This window comes from Ricinus communis, chromosome 1, assembly GCF_019578655.1.
Source record: "Ricinus communis isolate WT05 ecotype wild-type chromosome 1, ASM1957865v1, whole genome shotgun sequence".
In the NCBI taxonomy this organism is placed as follows: Eukaryota; Viridiplantae; Streptophyta; class Magnoliopsida; order Malpighiales; family Euphorbiaceae; genus Ricinus; species Ricinus communis.
This window is the reverse complement of record NC_063256.1, coordinates 19,427,833-19,445,862: the sequence shown is the minus strand read 5'-3', so window position 1 is coordinate 19,445,862 and position 18,030 is coordinate 19,427,833. Positions and strand designations below refer to the sequence as shown.

General features: G+C 35.8%; 1 protein-coding gene and 1 non-coding gene across 2 annotated transcripts; one reads left to right on the top strand and one right to left on the bottom strand.

Annotated features, from left to right (window-relative positions):
• Positions 1 to 8,160: 8,160 nt before the first annotated feature.
• LOC125369813 (NEDD8-specific protease 1-like) lies at positions 8,161 to 9,239 on the bottom strand. Its single transcript, XM_048373056.1, has one exon. The coding sequence runs from the start codon at positions 9,031 to 9,033 to the stop codon at positions 8,161 to 8,163; it is 873 nt and encodes a 290-aa protein (XP_048229013.1). The 5' UTR covers positions 9,034 to 9,239.
• Positions 9,240 to 16,728: 7,489 nt separating this feature from the next.
• Positions 16,729 to 16,834, top strand: LOC112535128. The gene has a single exon (XR_003079321.1). It is a non-coding gene; the product is annotated as a small nucleolar RNA R71 (small nucleolar RNA).
• Positions 16,835 to 18,030: the final 1,196 nt, after the last annotated feature.

The window sequence follows — 18,030 nt, the reverse complement described above, 5'->3', positions numbered from 1 at the left end:
TCAATAAATATGATAAAATAATGGAAATAATTGTAACAGGTACAGGGGGTAGGTCCCCAAACGTCAGAGTGAATTAAATCAAACATCTTTGTTGATATAGTAGAGGACACAGGAAATTGTAATCTGGTATGCTTTGAAAATTTGCAAGTGTCACAACAACCAGAATTGATTTTAAGACAAAATAATTGATTTAAAACTTTATCGGTCGGATGCCCAAACCGCCTATGCATTAATATGCTGTGGTTGAAGGATTTAGTGGAGGCAAGGCACTGATTGGTAGAGTCGGTGAGGTAGTATAAGCCATTTTCAAGGTATCTCTCACCAATCGTCTTCCCGGTAGTGCGATCCTGAAACATTACAATAGACGGTGAGAAGATGACATTACAATTTAAAGTGCGAGTTATTTTACCAACAGATAATAAATTGGATGTAAAGTTAGGTAATAAAAGAATGTCATGTATTGGATTAGTATTATTAAACAAATTTGAGGAGCCAAAACTAGAAATTTCGGCTCTATCTCCATTTGCAACGATCACATGTTGGGAATCTGTAGGGACAAAATTGTATAATCTTGTCGGATTCCAAGTCATGTGATCGGTTGCACTGGAGTCAATAATCCATTTTGAAGATTTTTTATAGTTTTGAGATACTAAACCTTTCCCATGAGACTGTTGAAGCTGTAAAATAGACTGAAGCTGAGAAAGGATTTGAGAAATTTGATAATTTTCTGCTGGGCTGGATTCGGGTCAGATTGGCGGGTTGGGCCTTGGGTCTGGGTTGGCCCATGAGCTACAGTTGGGTTGGGCCGAGATACTAGGGCCGGGTCAGATGTAAGTAGTGGGGTCGGGTCGGGTTGAATTAAAAGATGCTGACCGGCTTGCTACGTCCGACCCGCTGAACGCATCATAACCCTTAAGGTTAGACGCGTTCAGCATGCCCACGCCGCCAAACTTCACTTCTCTTCTTCGTTCGTCCCTGTCTCTCCTTTCTCCATTTCTCCCTCGTTCTCCTCAGCTGAGTGTCGGCCGAAGGTGTAGGTGGAGATGCCAGCAGCGCTCATGGGAATGACCCTGCTTCTTGCAATGGTCACACCTCTCGACGCTGTTAGGCGTCCCCCAGACCCAAGCTGACTCTCGCGAGTGAGAGGCAAAGGCTCTGTTCTCTATGTTGTGCTGGTTCGACATTGCTCCCATGGTAACATGCATGGTCTCTTCTTGTTGTACAAGAGCGATGACCGCGTCGAGTCTGGAGAGTTTGCTGGACAGCAGAATTTGTGACCTAACCGCCTCGTAGCTCGAATCGAGCCCGCCCAGGTAAGTGAACACTAAGTCCTGCTCCACTCTCTGCTTTGCTTCTTCTGGGTCCGTTGTGGGTGGGAGGTAGCTCTATAGCTCCTCCCATCGGGTGAGTACCTCGGTCGCGTAACTCGCGCTGGACCGAGTTCCCTGTTTTATCTGCGCTAATTCTTATTTCAAATTGAATATAAGAGCATAGTTTTGCTCCTGTCCATACAACTATTTCAATTTCTCCCATATCGCCTGTGATGATGCCAGCAACATGCATAATCTGGAAATCTGAGGCTCAATCGTGTTGGTTAAAGGAGACATGACCATATGGTCAGTCGTCTGCCATTCTTCGATCGTCTCAATTTCTTCTTTTGTTGGTTGATTGGGGTCGATTATTTGTGGCTTCTTTCGGGTCCCTGTGATAAACCCTAATTTTTTCCTTCCACTGAGGCCGATATAGATTGCCCTCGACCATTCGAAATAGTTTTGATTGCCTGTTAACATTATGTTGGTGAGTTTGGTAAGATCATTTTGAGACATGATGAGAATTTTGATTAGTTGGAATTTTGATTATTTGGGTAAATAATGACAGGATCAATCCTGCTCTGATACCATGTGGAAAAATTGAGCTTTATTATTTGATCAATGATGAATGTACAATATTTGTTGGTATTCTGAGATTACATGAGAAATGAGAATCCTGTTATATACAAGTTTTGATGCAACGGTCCTATTACTATTTCTTGTTACATTCCAATATTCAATTCTAGCTTAGGGAGAGGTAAAATCAGCCTTTTTTCCTAGGGGAGAGGTGTTGCTCCTTTTTCCTAACTTTTGGCATGTGATGATCAGAATGACTGAGGACATGTCCAACAGTCAAAGACTGTTGGTCCTTACTAGCAGTCTTTGACTGTTGATTCTTGCTGACTTGTTCTGGTTTTGTTGCATCTTCAACAATACAGTTAGGAATAAAATATATATGGAACGGCAATACCGAAAATAGTTAGGAATAAAACGATAATTATATGAGCTTGATTTAGCGATCTCTTGAAAAACTGCAATAAAACAAATTAAGGGTCCTAGTGTGGTATTTAGTAGTATGCCGGGAAAAGTTAAAATAAAGTGCATAAAAGAGTTGTAATTACGTTACCTAATAAATGAGATAGAATGGAGTATTTATAGCAGTCTTGTAGATACAGTTAAGCATGAGTGGTCTTTGAGATTGATATAATGAAGGATGAAGTTGTATATTTTTTATTGTCATGAGTGCGTGTCCGTAAACCAAAGAATGTGGTTTGTTCAATCATAGACTTCTGTGTAGATTGTTTATAACTAATTCATGAGATTCCGGTTTAGCTAGATATGTATCACTTATATGTATGAACTTTTAATTACTCCAAGCTAGTTAAAAATTCATTCATATTATGAGGGCAGTGAATTTAATATAAAGTTCAATATAGTACAGAGTTCAAATAAAATATCAATTAAATTAAATTTAGCCGTTGAAACATAGAAATTTAATTATATATAGATAAAAGAGTACCCTTTCATTAAAGGGTGGAAAACTTGACACAGTAATCAAAAACTCTAAATCTTGATTCCTGTAATTTTGCAGCAGCTGTACTTTCTGTGTTATTATATATATATATATATATATATGATTTTACCCAATCAATTGTAAAGTAAATTACTATAAAAGCACTCCATGGTGCTATCAGGAAAAAACATGGAACATCTCTAAGCATAACAAGTTGTTACGAGATACAGTATCTGTACTGTATATAGGTATTGTATAGGTATACTGTTTGATAGATATACGGTGTAGTATGGTAGAAGGGTGGTCATATATATTTGTTGTTTTTGGCTTCATTGAGGGTTAGGGGAAATAGTATTCTTCTCAACATGGTATCAGAGCCAGGTGAGCGGCGCAATGGAAGCGTGGTGGACGCTTAATCCACAGGTCAAGGGATCGATCCAAAGGAAATACAGTGTATTTCGGGGTCTAAGAAAATATTTTTTTTTCGAGACGCGTATTCGGAGTGGGACGCGTAGCTCTCTCCAAACCCTAAGTTTTTTTTTCTTTCCTCTTTCTTTTCTACGTTTTTGGGGACATGGCCGACGACGGCAACAAATCTTCCTCCAGTCGTGCCATTGGCAGTGATAGGAAGATCGATGTCTTCTTCTTAGGGTCATCGGATAATCCGGGTAATCTCATTACTCTGATTCAGTTGAATGGAGACAACTACGACGAATGGGCAAGGGCTGTACGCACAGCTTTGCGAGCGAAGCGCAAGTTCGGGTTCTTGGATGGTAGCATCAAAAGCCGAGACCACGATGTCAAACCGGATGGCGGTATCATGCACTCGATGCTGGTGGCTTGGCTTATGAACACGATCGAGCCTTCGATTCGGACGACGCTTTTGTTCTATGAAGATGCTCGTGAGTTGTGGGTTGCTTTAGAGAGGCGATTCTGTGTTATTAATGGCACCCGTATTTGTCAACTGAAGACGTCTCTGGCTGAGTGCAAGCAAGGCAAAACAGAATCGGTGGCTTCGTATTTTGGGCGGTTGAGTAAGATCTTTGACGAGTTGTTATTGTATGTGGCTTTACCCCGATGTACGTGCAGTGGGTGCACTTGTGGCGGCTGTAGGTGTCGTCTGGCCACTCAATACCAGACCCTCTTCAGGGAGGATCAGCTTCAGTGGTTCCTTGTTAATTTAGATGGTGCATATGCTTCGGTACAGTCTCAAATTTTGAATCATGATCCTCTGCCTTCTATGGACCGTGCGTACCAAATTGTGGCTCAAGAAGAGCATCTGCGTGGTGGTCACAAGGACGACCGTGAGACGATCATGGATTTAAGGGTTCAATCTGACCCCAGAGGTAAACCAAAACTTACTGCTCATTCTGAAAAATTTTATGCTAATTGCAATCGTGATGGACATGATGAAAGCATGTGTTTTCAAATTCATGGATTTCCGGATTGGTGGGGGGATCACCCTTGTGGTGGCCGTGGGCTTGGTTGTGGTGGCAGAGGAGGACGTGGTGTCATGGCGGGGAGAGGGCGAGGAGGCATGGCTGCCAGGGCAAACAAAGCCACTGCTAGCACCTCGACACAACTGTAACAGACCGACGGACACCCGTCTAACACCGCAGAGCAGGCTGGATTGTCGAACATAACTCCAGAACAATGGCAAAACATTCTTGATCTTCTCAATCTGCCGACACCCAAGGATCGACTCTCTGGTGAGTATTCTTGGATTTTTGATACGGGGGCAACACACCATATAACAAGGAGATTAGATTGGATGATCGATATGCGGAAAATTAGCTGCTGCCCTGTAAGCTTGCCAAATGGTAGTAGTTCGCAAGCTACTCATGAAGGGAGTGTGGTGTTGCCAGGGATTCTCAAAATTGACAATGTGTTGTTTGTTCCCAAATTTGATTGTAATCTAATTTCGGTTACATAGTTGCTGGATCAAAATAATTGTACTATTCAAATAACTAACACATTGTGCGTTATACAGGACTGAACCTCGAGGCGGTTGATTAGAGTGGGTGAACGCGAAGATGGACTTTTCTTTTTCCGGGGTGTGCCTCAAGCTCGGACTCTAGCTCTTTGTTATGGAAGCTCAATGGAGTTGTGGCACCAGCAGTTGGGACATCCGTCAGAAATTGTGCTTAAGAAGGTTCCTAATGTGAGTCTATCTAGTAGGTTGAATAAAGATGGTTGTAATGTCTGTTATTGTGCAAAACAGCCTAGAAAGAGTTTTTCAATTAGTAACAGTAGAGCTGGTAGACTTTTTGAACTCGTACATTGTGATTTATGGGGACCATATAGAACTCCGTCCACTTGTAGGGCATACTATTTTTTTACTATTGTTGATGACTGTTCGAGAGCAGTTTGGGTTTATTTGTTGTTTAATAAATTAGAAGTTGAATTATCATTTATGAATTTTGTGGCCTTGGTAGAACAACAGTTTGATCGAAAAATCAAACGAGTTCGTAGTGATAATGGAACAGAGTTTAACTGTCTGAAAAATTACTTTGTGAAGAATGGCATGATTTTTGAGACGTCATGTGTGGGTACCCCGCAACAGAATGGCCGGGTAGAACGTAAACATAAACATATGTTGAGTGTAGCACGTGCTTTACGTTTCCAGGGACACTTGCCGATGAAATTTTGGGGGGAATGTGTGATGGCAGCATGTCATTTAATTAATCGTACGCCTTTCCAGTGTATTGGATTTTAAAACTCCTTATGAATGTTTGTTTGGAAAGAAACCCGATTTAAGTGCATTGCGAGTGATGGGATGCTTGTGTTATACTCATAATCAAAAATCGAAAGGGGACAAATTTGAGAGTAGGAGTCGTAGATGCATCTTTCTAGGTTACCCATTTGCTAAAAAGGGATGGTTGTTGTATGATTTAGAAAAAAAAGAGTTACTTATTTCACGTGACGTTGATTTCTATGAAAATGTCTTTCCTTTGGCTGGGAGCAATGTAGCCCAGGATTCTCATACCGTAGGGAGTGATACGAGCCTGCAATGTGATGAGCTTGATGAAGCAGTGGACTGTGAGGATAACGTGAGTATTGGTGGGGCAGTTCATGATGACCCTGCTGGCAGCAGTGCGGAGATGGGAACAGCAGGAGGTGGTGTAACGGGTGGCAAAGTAGATGAGGTTAATGTTCTACCAGATTCTGGCAGTGATAGTACTGGTCTTGAGGCGGTAGCGGTATGTACAGATGAAGTTAGTATAGAGACGGATATGGGAAAAGGGAAGCGAGTTAAGATTCCAAATTCTCGCTACCAAGGTTTCGTTACACATATAATTGTGAAAAAGAAAAGTCCGTCTGAACGATCGCTCCCTTCGTCGACTACCTCAGGTACTCCTTATCCTATTTCTCATTATGTATCTTGTGAACGGTTTTCAAATAATTACAAAAAATTTATAGCAGCTGTAAGTGCAGGCACACCACCTAAAACATTTAGAGAAGCAGTGAAACATGAAGGTTGGAGACGAGCTATGGCAGAGGAAATTAGAGCATTAGAAGATCAAGAAACATGGGTGCTGCAAGAGTTACCTCCTGGGAAGAAAGCTCTAGGTAGTCAATGGATATATACGGAGAAACGAGATGCAGATGGAAATTTAGAAAGATTAAAGGCAAGGCTTGTGGTTTTCGGAAACCATCAGGTAGAGGGTATTGACTATACCGAGACATTTGCCCCTGTGGCCAAAATGGTGACTGTTCGGACATTTCTGGCAGTTGCAGCAATCAAGAATTGGGAAGTACATCAGATGGATGTTCACAACGCCTTTCTACACTGTGATCTGAAAGAGGAAGTTTACATAAGGATACCTCCGGGATTTGAAAAAAGTGACAACAAGAATGTAGTGTGTAGAATGAAGAAGTCGTTGTATGGATTAAAACAGGCGCCTAGATGTTGGTTTGGTAAACTAGCATTGGCTCTAAAGAGTTATGGCTTTAAACAGTCTTATTCATATTACTCTTTGTTTACGATGACTAAGGGTAAAATCCAGATCAATGTTCTTGTGTATGTGGATGATATGATAATTGCAGGAAATAATAAAGTGGCATTAGCAGTATTCAAGGATTATCTTGGAAAGTGCTTTAAAATGAAGGATTTGGGACCTTTGAGATATTTTCTAGGGTTGGAGATAGCAAGGAATAAGGAAGGTATTTTCATGTGTCAACGAAAGTATGCATTGGATATTATATCTGAGTCGGGTCTGTTGGGGTCAAAGCCAGCAGAATTTCCTATGGAATCTAATCATAGATTGTCTTTAGCCAGTGGGAAACTGCTCGGAAATGCAGAGCGATACAAGCGGTTGGTGGGTCGACTTATTTATCTCGGCGTGACTAGGCCGGATTTAGCGTACTCTGTACACATTCTGTCTCAGTTTCTGCAGGATCCACGGGAAGAACATTGGGAAGCTGCTTTGAGAGTTGTCCGTTATTTGAAGAAGAACCCGGGGCAAGGTGTGTTACTAAGGGCAGATAATGAGCTGAGTTTGGAAGGATGGTGTGACTCTGATTGGGCTAGTTGCCCGGTGTCCCGTAGATCGCTGAGTGGATGGTTTGTGTTGCTCGGTCATTCACCAATCTCCTGGAAAACCAAAAAGCAGCATACTGTGTCTCGATCATCGGTAGAGGCAGAGTATTGTTCAATGGCGTCTATTACGTGTGAATTAAAATAGTTAAAGCAACTGCTAGGAGATTTAGGAGTGCAGCATAAGAAGGGAATAAGACTCTATTGTGACAGTCAGTCGGCTTTGTATATTGCTCACAATCCAGTTTTTCATGAGCGCATTAAACACATAGAAGCTGATTGCCACTTTGTTAGAGATGTAATTTTAGAGGGCTTGATTGATCCATCATATATTTCTACGAAGGTTCAGTTAGCAGATATATTCACGAAAGCCTTGGAAAAGTCACAGTTTGAATTTTTGTTGGCTAAGTTGGGCGTCCGAGATTTGCACGCTCCAACTTGAGAGGGGTGTTACGAGATACAGTATTTGTACTATATATAGGTATTGTATAGGTATACTGTTTGATAGATATACGGTGCAGGGTGGTCATATATATTTGTTGTTTTTGGCTTCATTGATGGTTAGGGGAAATAGTATTCTTCTCGACACAAAGTTCTAGTTAGTTAGTGGCATCCAAAAAAAAAGATAAAAGAATTATAAGTAGCTGCAATTATTACTGAAACAGCCTGAATATTAATTCCTTGCTTGTTACCTTTAATACACACAAAAAAAGAATAAAGATTCATTACTCAATGAAAGCTATGAACAAGAAAAATACACCATTAGTAATATATTATACCACAAGGCCACCTTTCAAATTTTAGTAAACGAAGACATCTTCATCTGTTATAAGCTTCAGAACTTCGCGTCTCATGGAGTTCTCCAATGATGCATGAACCTCCTCATCTATCGTGGAAAACCACTCGTCATTCTTTTCATCAGAATCATACCATTGGCAAATAGCTTTGGCAATTGCCATAACATAGAGTCCACAGTCGTGTCCATTCGTCTGCTGCGGTGTCCTTCCTTCTACGAAAATTGCCTCCGGAACTTCATACTGCCTGTTCTTCTTCTTCTTTATCTTTCTGGGGAACTCTGAATCAGACCGAGAGCCAACTTCTTCCGCTGGTGTATCAGAACTCTCGGAGGATCTTTTTACATGTTCCTTAACAACATCGTAAAGATCAACGGCTTTCCAATAGTTAATACCATGGCAGCTATCATGGTGGACAAACCTATTCATCTCCCTACAGAACACAAGCAAACTCCAATGAGTACCACCACCACCACCACTATGAACTACTCGATCACTGTCATTAACAGTGAAAAAGATGAGATTCTTGGAAGATAAGTTTAGAGGTTCCAAGAAAGCCTTAATGGTGTCAGGATCGTCGCCACAATTGGCCAACCAGAATGAAACAGTTGGCGAAACAAATAGAATACCATTGTCGTCATCATCAGGAGAATAGAAGGAAGATAAGTAATTGAAGTAAAAATCTATAATGGAGTCACTGAGATAATGTGGACCCTTGAGAAGACAAAGATCGTCGGAGCTAAGAGTTCCTTGGGCACCCTTCTTCTTCATCTCCTCTGGGTTGTAGTCTGAGAAATTCAAGAAGATATTGAAGACAAGAAACAGAGAAAGAAAGATGGCTGTAAGGGAAAACAAATATGATGAAAGGAGGATACACATTGAAAGAAGGAAAGGGATGGAAGATTGCTATTTAAAGAGAGAAGTAATCACTGTCCCCTTAGGATTTGGAAAACATTAACCGCCTTTAATGTGTTGTGTCGCCCAAGTTTTTCTTTTAATTTAAAATTCTTAATGTATTTCACCACCACTTGCTGAAGAACAGGCTGTTCTATTTGGTCTTTAGTATGCAATACTGGAATGTGGTTTCTCGAGTATCATTGTTGAATCTGATTGCAGTACTTTAATTCAGAAGTTTTTCTTTTAATTTAAAACTCTTACTGCATTTCACTACTTACTTTAGTGTATTTCATTAGTTATTCACTTAATCATTCATTTAATGCTAATGTATAAGACATTAATATATTCATATCACTTACTAATAATTGCCGTGTACACAATGAGAGTATGTAAGAACTATCTTTTCTTCTTACCTTGGGCCTTTATGAAAGAATAGATAATACTTTATTATTATTATTATTATCATCATTATTATCATTATTATTATCATTATTATCATCATCTAAACTGAAATGTAAATTTTTTTTGATACATATATTTTTTTTTAAAAATAGACATAATGTTGGTATAGAATTTTTAAGTTAACTTGAATTATTGTATTAATCATATTATAATATAATTAATAAATTAACTAATATATTATTTTTCTAATCAGTAATAATTCTAATTCTAAGAGATAATATATAATTAATGTAATACCTGAAATTTTTCTTTAATAAAGATAATATTAATAATAATTAATAAATGAGTTTTTATTTAAATTAATTTATTTTTATTTTTATTTGGTTTAATTTGAAATGATTTAATGGAAATTTTAATATTAGTCAATTGAATGAGTTATTTTTCTATACTCAATTAGTTGAAATTTTAAGAATTAATTAAGTAAATTATTTGAAGGGTAGAATATATTTTTGGTTATTCTAATTTTTTCCCAATGTATATGTATATGTATAAATAAAATTATATATTGAAAAATTATGGTAGAAATTGTAAGGGATGTTTTTATAAAAGAATTTTGGAAAAATTGGTATTTTAATTGATTAGTGGTATTAAATTTTAAGTTGGAAATTTACTATTTAAATTAATTTTGTGTTAGGACTAAATTGGAGAATTATTTTTGTATGAGGATTAAAAGTATAATTTCATTAATATGGGGTTTTAATGGAAATTTGTGAGTTTGGTATTTTTGTAAATAAATATATCGGTCAGGAGTATTTTTGTAATTATGTATTTTCTATAATTCTAATTTGGCCCAAATTGAATAGTTAGGGGCTAAATTGAAAGGCTAAAGAAAAGTTTAGGGGTTAAATTGAAATTTTTCTGGATGGAATTGTAAGTAATTAAAAAAGTTGAGGGACCAAATTGTAATAAGAAAAAGTTTGGGGGCTTAATGTCGATATTGAAAGGAAAGAAAATCGGGGAGGAAGAGAGAGAGAGAGAGAGAGAGAGAGAGAGAGAAGGCGTCGCGCATGAAGAAGAAGGAGGAGTCGGGTCTTGGTGGCGGCAGCGGCGATCTTGGCCGAAGACACTGTTGGCGTCAGGAAGTGGTGGCGTGAGGCGAATCGCAAAGAGAGGCGGCCGAAGGCGTCGTTCTAGCCGTTCCGTGACCTTTAAGAGAGCTTCATTTTGGCGGTGGTGGCGTCGGTTTTGGTGGCCGGAGGAGAGAGTTCCGGTGAAGTGGAGGCAGCCGCATTTTCCGGCTTTTCCGGCGGAGGATGGACGATCGGAGGACGTATCCCGACTCTCCTCAGCTCAAGCTTTGCAATGGCACCGGTTTCGTGGCGATCGGGCTTCGTTTGCAAATCGACGACCGAGATCGTCTGCAAATCTCTCTGGATGATCGGGTGTTGGATTGAAAAATCGGAAGCAGGGATCGTCATCAGCGCATCATTGTGAGTCCTATGATGTGTTTGGATCGTCGATCGGACTACTGCGGCTGGAGGCGAGTTGACCGAGCGACCGAGTGTCTCAGTAATTATCTATGGCCCGTTAATTTTGGAATTCTTTGATTTAATTTGTGTGTCTATTGATTGTGTTGAGTATTTGAGGATATTGTAAGTCAAAAATAATTGTTTGTCGGTTTGCCTACCTCGTGTTTTGTGCTGTGTAGCGGAGTCGGGAAAAATGTGAAGTCTGGGGACCCGACTCTTGTTGTTTTGAACTCTTGGATATTTGTAGTGTTTTTCTGGCAGGTCTTGGACCTGTTTTACGGGGCGTAAATGTCCGTGTTGTAGGGGAGGTTCTATCGAATTTTCGGTAGAATTTTCCCGAGTCGAGATTTTTAGACAGTCAGTCCTAGGAATCTAGGATTAATGGTTAATTATTTCCGCGTTTTGATAAATTATTTTCCGTGATTAGATGATCTGTCTGTTCGGCTCGCTCCAACCGAGGCATCGGAGCAAAGCTAGGAGGTCACCAAATCTGTGAGTTAAAGTCATTTAATCATTGCACTATTGCTAAGTCTGATTTTAATATGCTATTTTAGAATTTATGCCTGATATGATTGTTAGTATGGCAATATAAATTATTTCACTTGATTATTAATTATTGAGATAATATAAATATTATTATTATTAGTAACGTTATAATAATACATATATTATTATTTTTCGACACAAATTGCACGTTGCTTGGCCCTAAATTTTAAATCTTTAATTTGATAATGTGTTAGATGATTTAATTAGACAATTATATTCATTAAATATGATGATTGCGATTTGGAAAATGTGGCCTTGTAGAACATGCCGCCCGATGGGTTACATCAGGACCGCGTGCGCATCGGTAATGATCATGGCCAGATAATAAGATTTTTATGAGTTCGCCCTGGTCGAGCATGGCTCTCTGGGCTGATTTGAGTAAATTGCGGTAATAAGATTATTATGAGTTTTGCCCTGGTCGAGCATGGCTCTCTAGGCTGATTTGAGTGAGATGCCGGAGTAAAGGACCATGGTCGAGCTTCGCTCTCTAGGCGCCGGCTTATTTGAATATTAAGTGACCGGACTGGAGTTAAGGACCCTGGTCGAGCTTCGCTCTCTGGGCGCCAGTCCTATTGGAATGAGATGCCGGAGTAAAGGTCCCTGGTCGAGCATTGCTCTCTAGGCGCCGGCTTATTTGGATACTTAAGTGACCAGACTGGAGGTAAGGTCCCTGGTCGACCATTGCTCTCTAGGTGCCAGTCTTATTGGAGTAAGAGAGCCAAAATGGCTACTAGAATTTGGGGTTAAGGTTCTACTGAGCAACTCGTCCCGTAAAAGTAGAAATATATTTTTATTTATTTATTTATTATGGTATTTGATTATAATGTGATTTGTATTTACGTGCATGATTTGATATACTAATTTGAATAATCTATATTTTCTGAGAAGAATGCAATAGTCCCATATTATTTGATTTTAACTCACTCTCGAGACTGACAGTCTCATTTTTACTGTTTTTCAGATTCGTGACTGTTAGTCCTCTCGCGACTCTTATTCAATAACCTGACTCCTTCATCATCGGGTGGTGTATTCGATTTGGTATGTTAATTTGTAAAATCTTAGATTCTCCGCAGTAGTAATAGTAGATGTATCAATTGTAAATTTTTTGAGTTTCGGGTCTCGCTAAATTCTTCTGGCAAACCGAATTAGTTATGTAAAATTTAATTGTTGAGATATTTGTGGCATTGTTACTAGTAAAATTTGAGATGAGATTTGTTTAAGTCAGTGAGTGTTAGGTTTACTACGGGTTTCAGTGGCCTTACGCCTACCCATTTCCTAGTGCCGGTCACGGGCCCACAGATGGGGTCGTGACAATTAATAAATTGATTAATTAATTAATTTTTAATTAAGAAATAATTCTCAATTTTAAAAATAGTACTTTAATTATATTTTTTATATGAATTTTATAAATATAATTAGTATATTAATTAATAAAATAATTAAATTTTCTCTTTCTATATTGTCAATTATATCTTTCATTAAATTGTTATTATATATATTCAATCTAGTCTTAATCAAAATTTATATATAAAAATATCTTTTAAATTAAAAAGTTTAATTAATTTTGTGAATTGAAAATATTTATAATTGAAGTAATAGTAACAATTATATATTAATCTTAAAAATTCTCCACTGTTTATGTTCTTAAAAATATTAATCTTAAAAATATTTATAATTGAAGTAATACTAATTTTGCTTGTCACGTTCGTTACACCTGTAAATTATTATATAAAATTTATAATATAAAAATATTTGATAAGTTAATATATAAAACAATATTTATTAAATGCAATTTTATGAGTATATTTTTTGTCGTGCAATAGGAGCTCATATATTGTCATATACTTTACAAATTTAATGGAAAATTTAAGTTCAAACAAATTTAAAAATCATATCTTATAAAATCGTTGAAGTATTTAATTTTTTTAACTAATGGTCTATTTTTTTGATAATAAGTCAATTTATTAAGGAAAAGTTACAAATTTAGGATTTTAATTTTTGTTACGATCCGATCTGTGGGCCCGTGACCGGCGCTAGGAAATGGATAAACTTAAAGCCACCAAAACCCGTAGCAAGCCTAACTAACCAATGATCCAAATAATCGCATATATGAAGATATACTATTTAAATAAACCAACAGTTCATTCATAAATCACTGTACAGTTAAATTAATCCTTCATCTAGATTATTAAAAAAATTTATATAATTTATAACAGACTAAAATAAAATACAAAGAATCAAGTACACTACTGCGGAGAGTCTAGTAATTTCAAATAATTTGAAATAGAAAAGTTAAGATTCAATTATAATAAGCTCGAAGGGGAAGGGAAGTCGTGCTGCAAAAAGAAGTCGGCGGAGAACTTAGCTGTCACCTGAAAAATTTAAAATTTGAGACTATTAGTCTCGAAAGTAAGTTAAAATCATATACTTAGAATTAAAGCAACTGTAAATATAAAATAATTAATTAATAATATAGAATATCACAAATAACTAATTTGAAAAAACACATAAATTTTAACACACGGAATGAACACTCCGGCAAAACAAGACAAGAAACAGAAAAGGAAAGATGGCTGTAAGGGAAAACAAATATGATAAAAGGAGGATACTCATCGAAAGAAGGAAGTAGGATTAGGAACGTAGAGATGATCGATATTTAAAGAGAAATAATCCCTGTCCCCTCAGGATTTGGAAAACATTAACCGCCTTTAGTGTGTTGTGTCGCAGTTTTTCTTTCAATTTAAAATTCTTTCAATGTTTTTATTGTATTTAGTGAAACCTCCTAATTTAGTTTAAATAATTCAATGTATTAATTATTTAATGTTAATGCTTAAAATATTAATATATTCAAGTTAATTACTATTAATTATGTGTAAACGGAGAGTGTCTATATGAATTAGTTTTTGAATAATTCTTATCCATATTTAGTGCATACACCACAGCTAATAAAAAAGTAATATATTTTATCTGTATTTTATATTTTTATATTGGACGAATGACATATATTTATTTATTTAAAATTAATAAATATGTGTCAATTATTTATCGGTTTGATATATAGACGGGGATATACATCAAGGTTAGACAAAATATTTTTTTATTTTTTCTTCAATTTTATAAAAGAATATATAATAGTTATTATTATTAATATTTTATTTGAAATATAATTTTTAATATATTTAATTTTTTTAATATATGTATTCTTTTCAAAAATAAACATAATCCTAATATATGACTTTTATGTTTATTTGAATTATTTTATTAATAATGTTACATATAGTAACTAATACATTACCTTTTTTTGATTAATCATGATTTTACTTTAAGAAAATAGCATATAATTAATAAGTTAAGTAATTAATTAGTTTCTTAATTAAATAAATGATTCTCAATCCTAAAAAATAATATTCTAATTTTATTAATAAATTATTATATAATAATAAACATATAAATTAATATATCGATAAAATAGAATTAAAATTATTTTACTTTTTCTTTCGATATCTCATCTATAATTATTGTAAAAACTTGTATTATGCTTTTTGACTCCCTCATAAGTATGTGATTTAAATTTATTAGTTACCTATAGGATTAGAAATATATAGAAAATTATAATATAATTAGATTAATTTTAAAGGTATTATATTTAATTAATAATTTACCTTTTCTAATATAATACTTGATATGTTTTATGAAATTCTTATTTATTTAATTGATTTATATATATATTTTTATTAACAATTAAATTAAATAATTTAATAAAATAAAATTAAAAAATCTAAAAGTTGAATAAAATAATATATATTTACAATTATAAGCACTCAAAAACTAAATGCAAAATTTGATACGAAACACTTATAATTTCCATCTTATTTAAAGCACCAAGCCAAGCAAGAGCCATGACCTACCCATCTCTTGGGAAGAAATCCTCATAAAAATATAAAAGGGGACTGAACGCCTAACTACCTAAACTAAAAAAAAGACTGCATAATGTTTAGAAATTAATTGAAAGAAGAAATGAAGGATCTGCCATTAGCACTTTAGAGAGCTAAAAAGGAGGGAGTCTTTCATCTTTGTCTCTCTATACTTAAGAAAGAAAAGTATTTGGAATAAAATTCAATTTAGACACTTTTTAGTCATTTTTTAGATTTATACCTCAAATATTTGCACATTTAGCAGAAATTAGCCTTATTTTAGAAAAATAAGAAAATGAGAGTCATTATCTCTTACTAAATAAAAAAATAATGTAAGAAAATTGGAACAATTCTTAAAACTCGTTTATAATTTAATTCAATTAATATAATTAAAAGAATAAGTGGCACTTACCCTTACCCTTTTCATTGTAACTATCCTTATTTCTGCCACCCCATCCCCCTCACCACTACCATTATTGTAGCTGCTCTCTCACCATTATTATCATAAAAAAATAAAAAGTAGTAAGAATACCGACAAATAATAATATTATTTCATTATTTTTTATTTCAAATGTTAATTTTTTATTTTTTATTTAAGGAATCTTATTTAATTTAAAAATTAATATTTTTATTTTGATTATATCCACTTTCTTATTAAAGAATATTTTTTATTTTTTTTCATTTGCAGCACTAACAAACTTCGCTAAAGCAACTTTCTAAGCTTGCTTTCTCTCTTGCACTAGAGGTTGAGAATTATAACTCGCTTGTTGAAATTCGGGGGAAGCTTGAGGTCTTTGCATATTAGGCTGATTGCTCAATCCGAAGTTCGAATGATTCCTCCATTCGGGGTTATAGGTGTTCGAGTAAGGATTATTGACTTCCCGGTTAGCAAAGTTTCCGGCATAACTCACTTGCTCTGGTGAAGTTAGAGTAAATGGATTTTCAACTTGACAATCCACGCTTATATGCCCATTACCCCCATATAACTCATAAACTAAAAAATTTATAGAGTTAATAGCATTACAATTCATAGAGCTTACTTGCTTTGTTAGATTAGTAATCTAAGCTTCAAGAGCTGTCAACGCATCCACCTCAGTTTTACCTCCTCTAAGCACCTCAACCCTCTCATTTGTCCATCTATAGTTGCTTGAGGCCATTTACTCTATCAATTCATAACCCTCATCTACTGATTTTTTCAATAAATTCCCTTCGGCTACCCATCTAAGGTGTCTCTAATAGAAGAAACTAACCCATTTTAGAAATTGCTAACTAGCATCCACTTTGAAAACCCATGATGTGGACAATGTCTCAAAAGATCCTTGTATCTCTCCCATGCATCATAGAATGACTCATTTCTTCCTTGTCTAAAATTTGAAATTTTGGACCTAGACTTAGATGATTTTGACGGTGGAAAATATTTGCTATGAAAACACTTAACTAACTTATCCCAAGTGGTCCCGGTTGCAAAGAATCCAACTACATCCTTGCTTTATCTCTAAGAGTGAAAGGAAGAAGTCTCAAGCGAACTGCATCTTCACTCATCCCATTAATCTTGAATGGTGGCATACACATCAAAAAAATTATATATGCTCATTCGAGTTCTCATTAGCCAACCCATGAAACAAAAAGCCTTGAACCATTTGAATGATTGTCGGCTTTATCTCAAAATTATTTGCTTCTACCTTTGGCCTCTAGATACTACTTTTCTCTCCTTGGGAAAAAGGTACAGTAAAGTCCATAATCGACCTCTCATTCTCCAATGGTGGCCCATGTTGCTCATCAAGTGCTCTAGAGAAATTATTCTCTTAATGAGCCATGATTGGTAATCATGATGGTCTTCCTTTTAAAGCTCTATTCAATCTAAATGTTCTTTCTATTTTCAAATAAAAAGGCACAAGTACACTATCAAAACTTTTTGTTCTTTGCATGCACCAACACAAGTACTTATAATCAATAAAAGAAAACAAAACATCATGTAATTCTGGAGGCAACCAAGAGGGGAGCTGAATTGGTTGAAAAAAAAATAAAAACAATCTTAAACCAAAAATGAAAAGTCAAGCACAACTTACAACATCAAGAACTTATGGTGTTTCAGGCAACTCTTGCCTACATCCACTCCTCAAGAATCCTCTTGAGATTTTCACTATCAAATAGAATTATAAACCTAACTCTATTTGTATTTTTTTATAAGGTTAAGAACAAACCCAAGTGTTTTTTTCCAAAGACTCACACTCTAACCCAAGTGTTTTCCTAGGCTCACACTCTAACCCATTCTCAGATTTTTAATCTTAGTTACAAGAGCTTTTAATTCCTTATCCAAACACTTAATCTCACCTTTTGAGCTTTGAATACAAGAATTGAACACTTAACTACCCAAAGATTCAATCACAAGCTTGAACCTTTAATACAATGAATGAAGATGAATGAGTAAATGCACAAATAAGAGCTCAAAGTAAATGCTCAAAGAGTTGTGGCACCCTCATTAAATATAAAAATAGCCATTATGCAACCTTTATAAATGCAGCTTCACGAGCGTGAACAATCCTTCACGGTTGTAATCATCAGCGCGAAAAACAGATTTGAAGCTG

Coding starts and splice junctions, on each gene's coding strand:
- LOC125369813 (XM_048373056.1), bottom strand. CDS start 9,033: ATGTGTATCCTCCTTTCATCATATTTGTTTTCCCTTACAGCCATCTTT.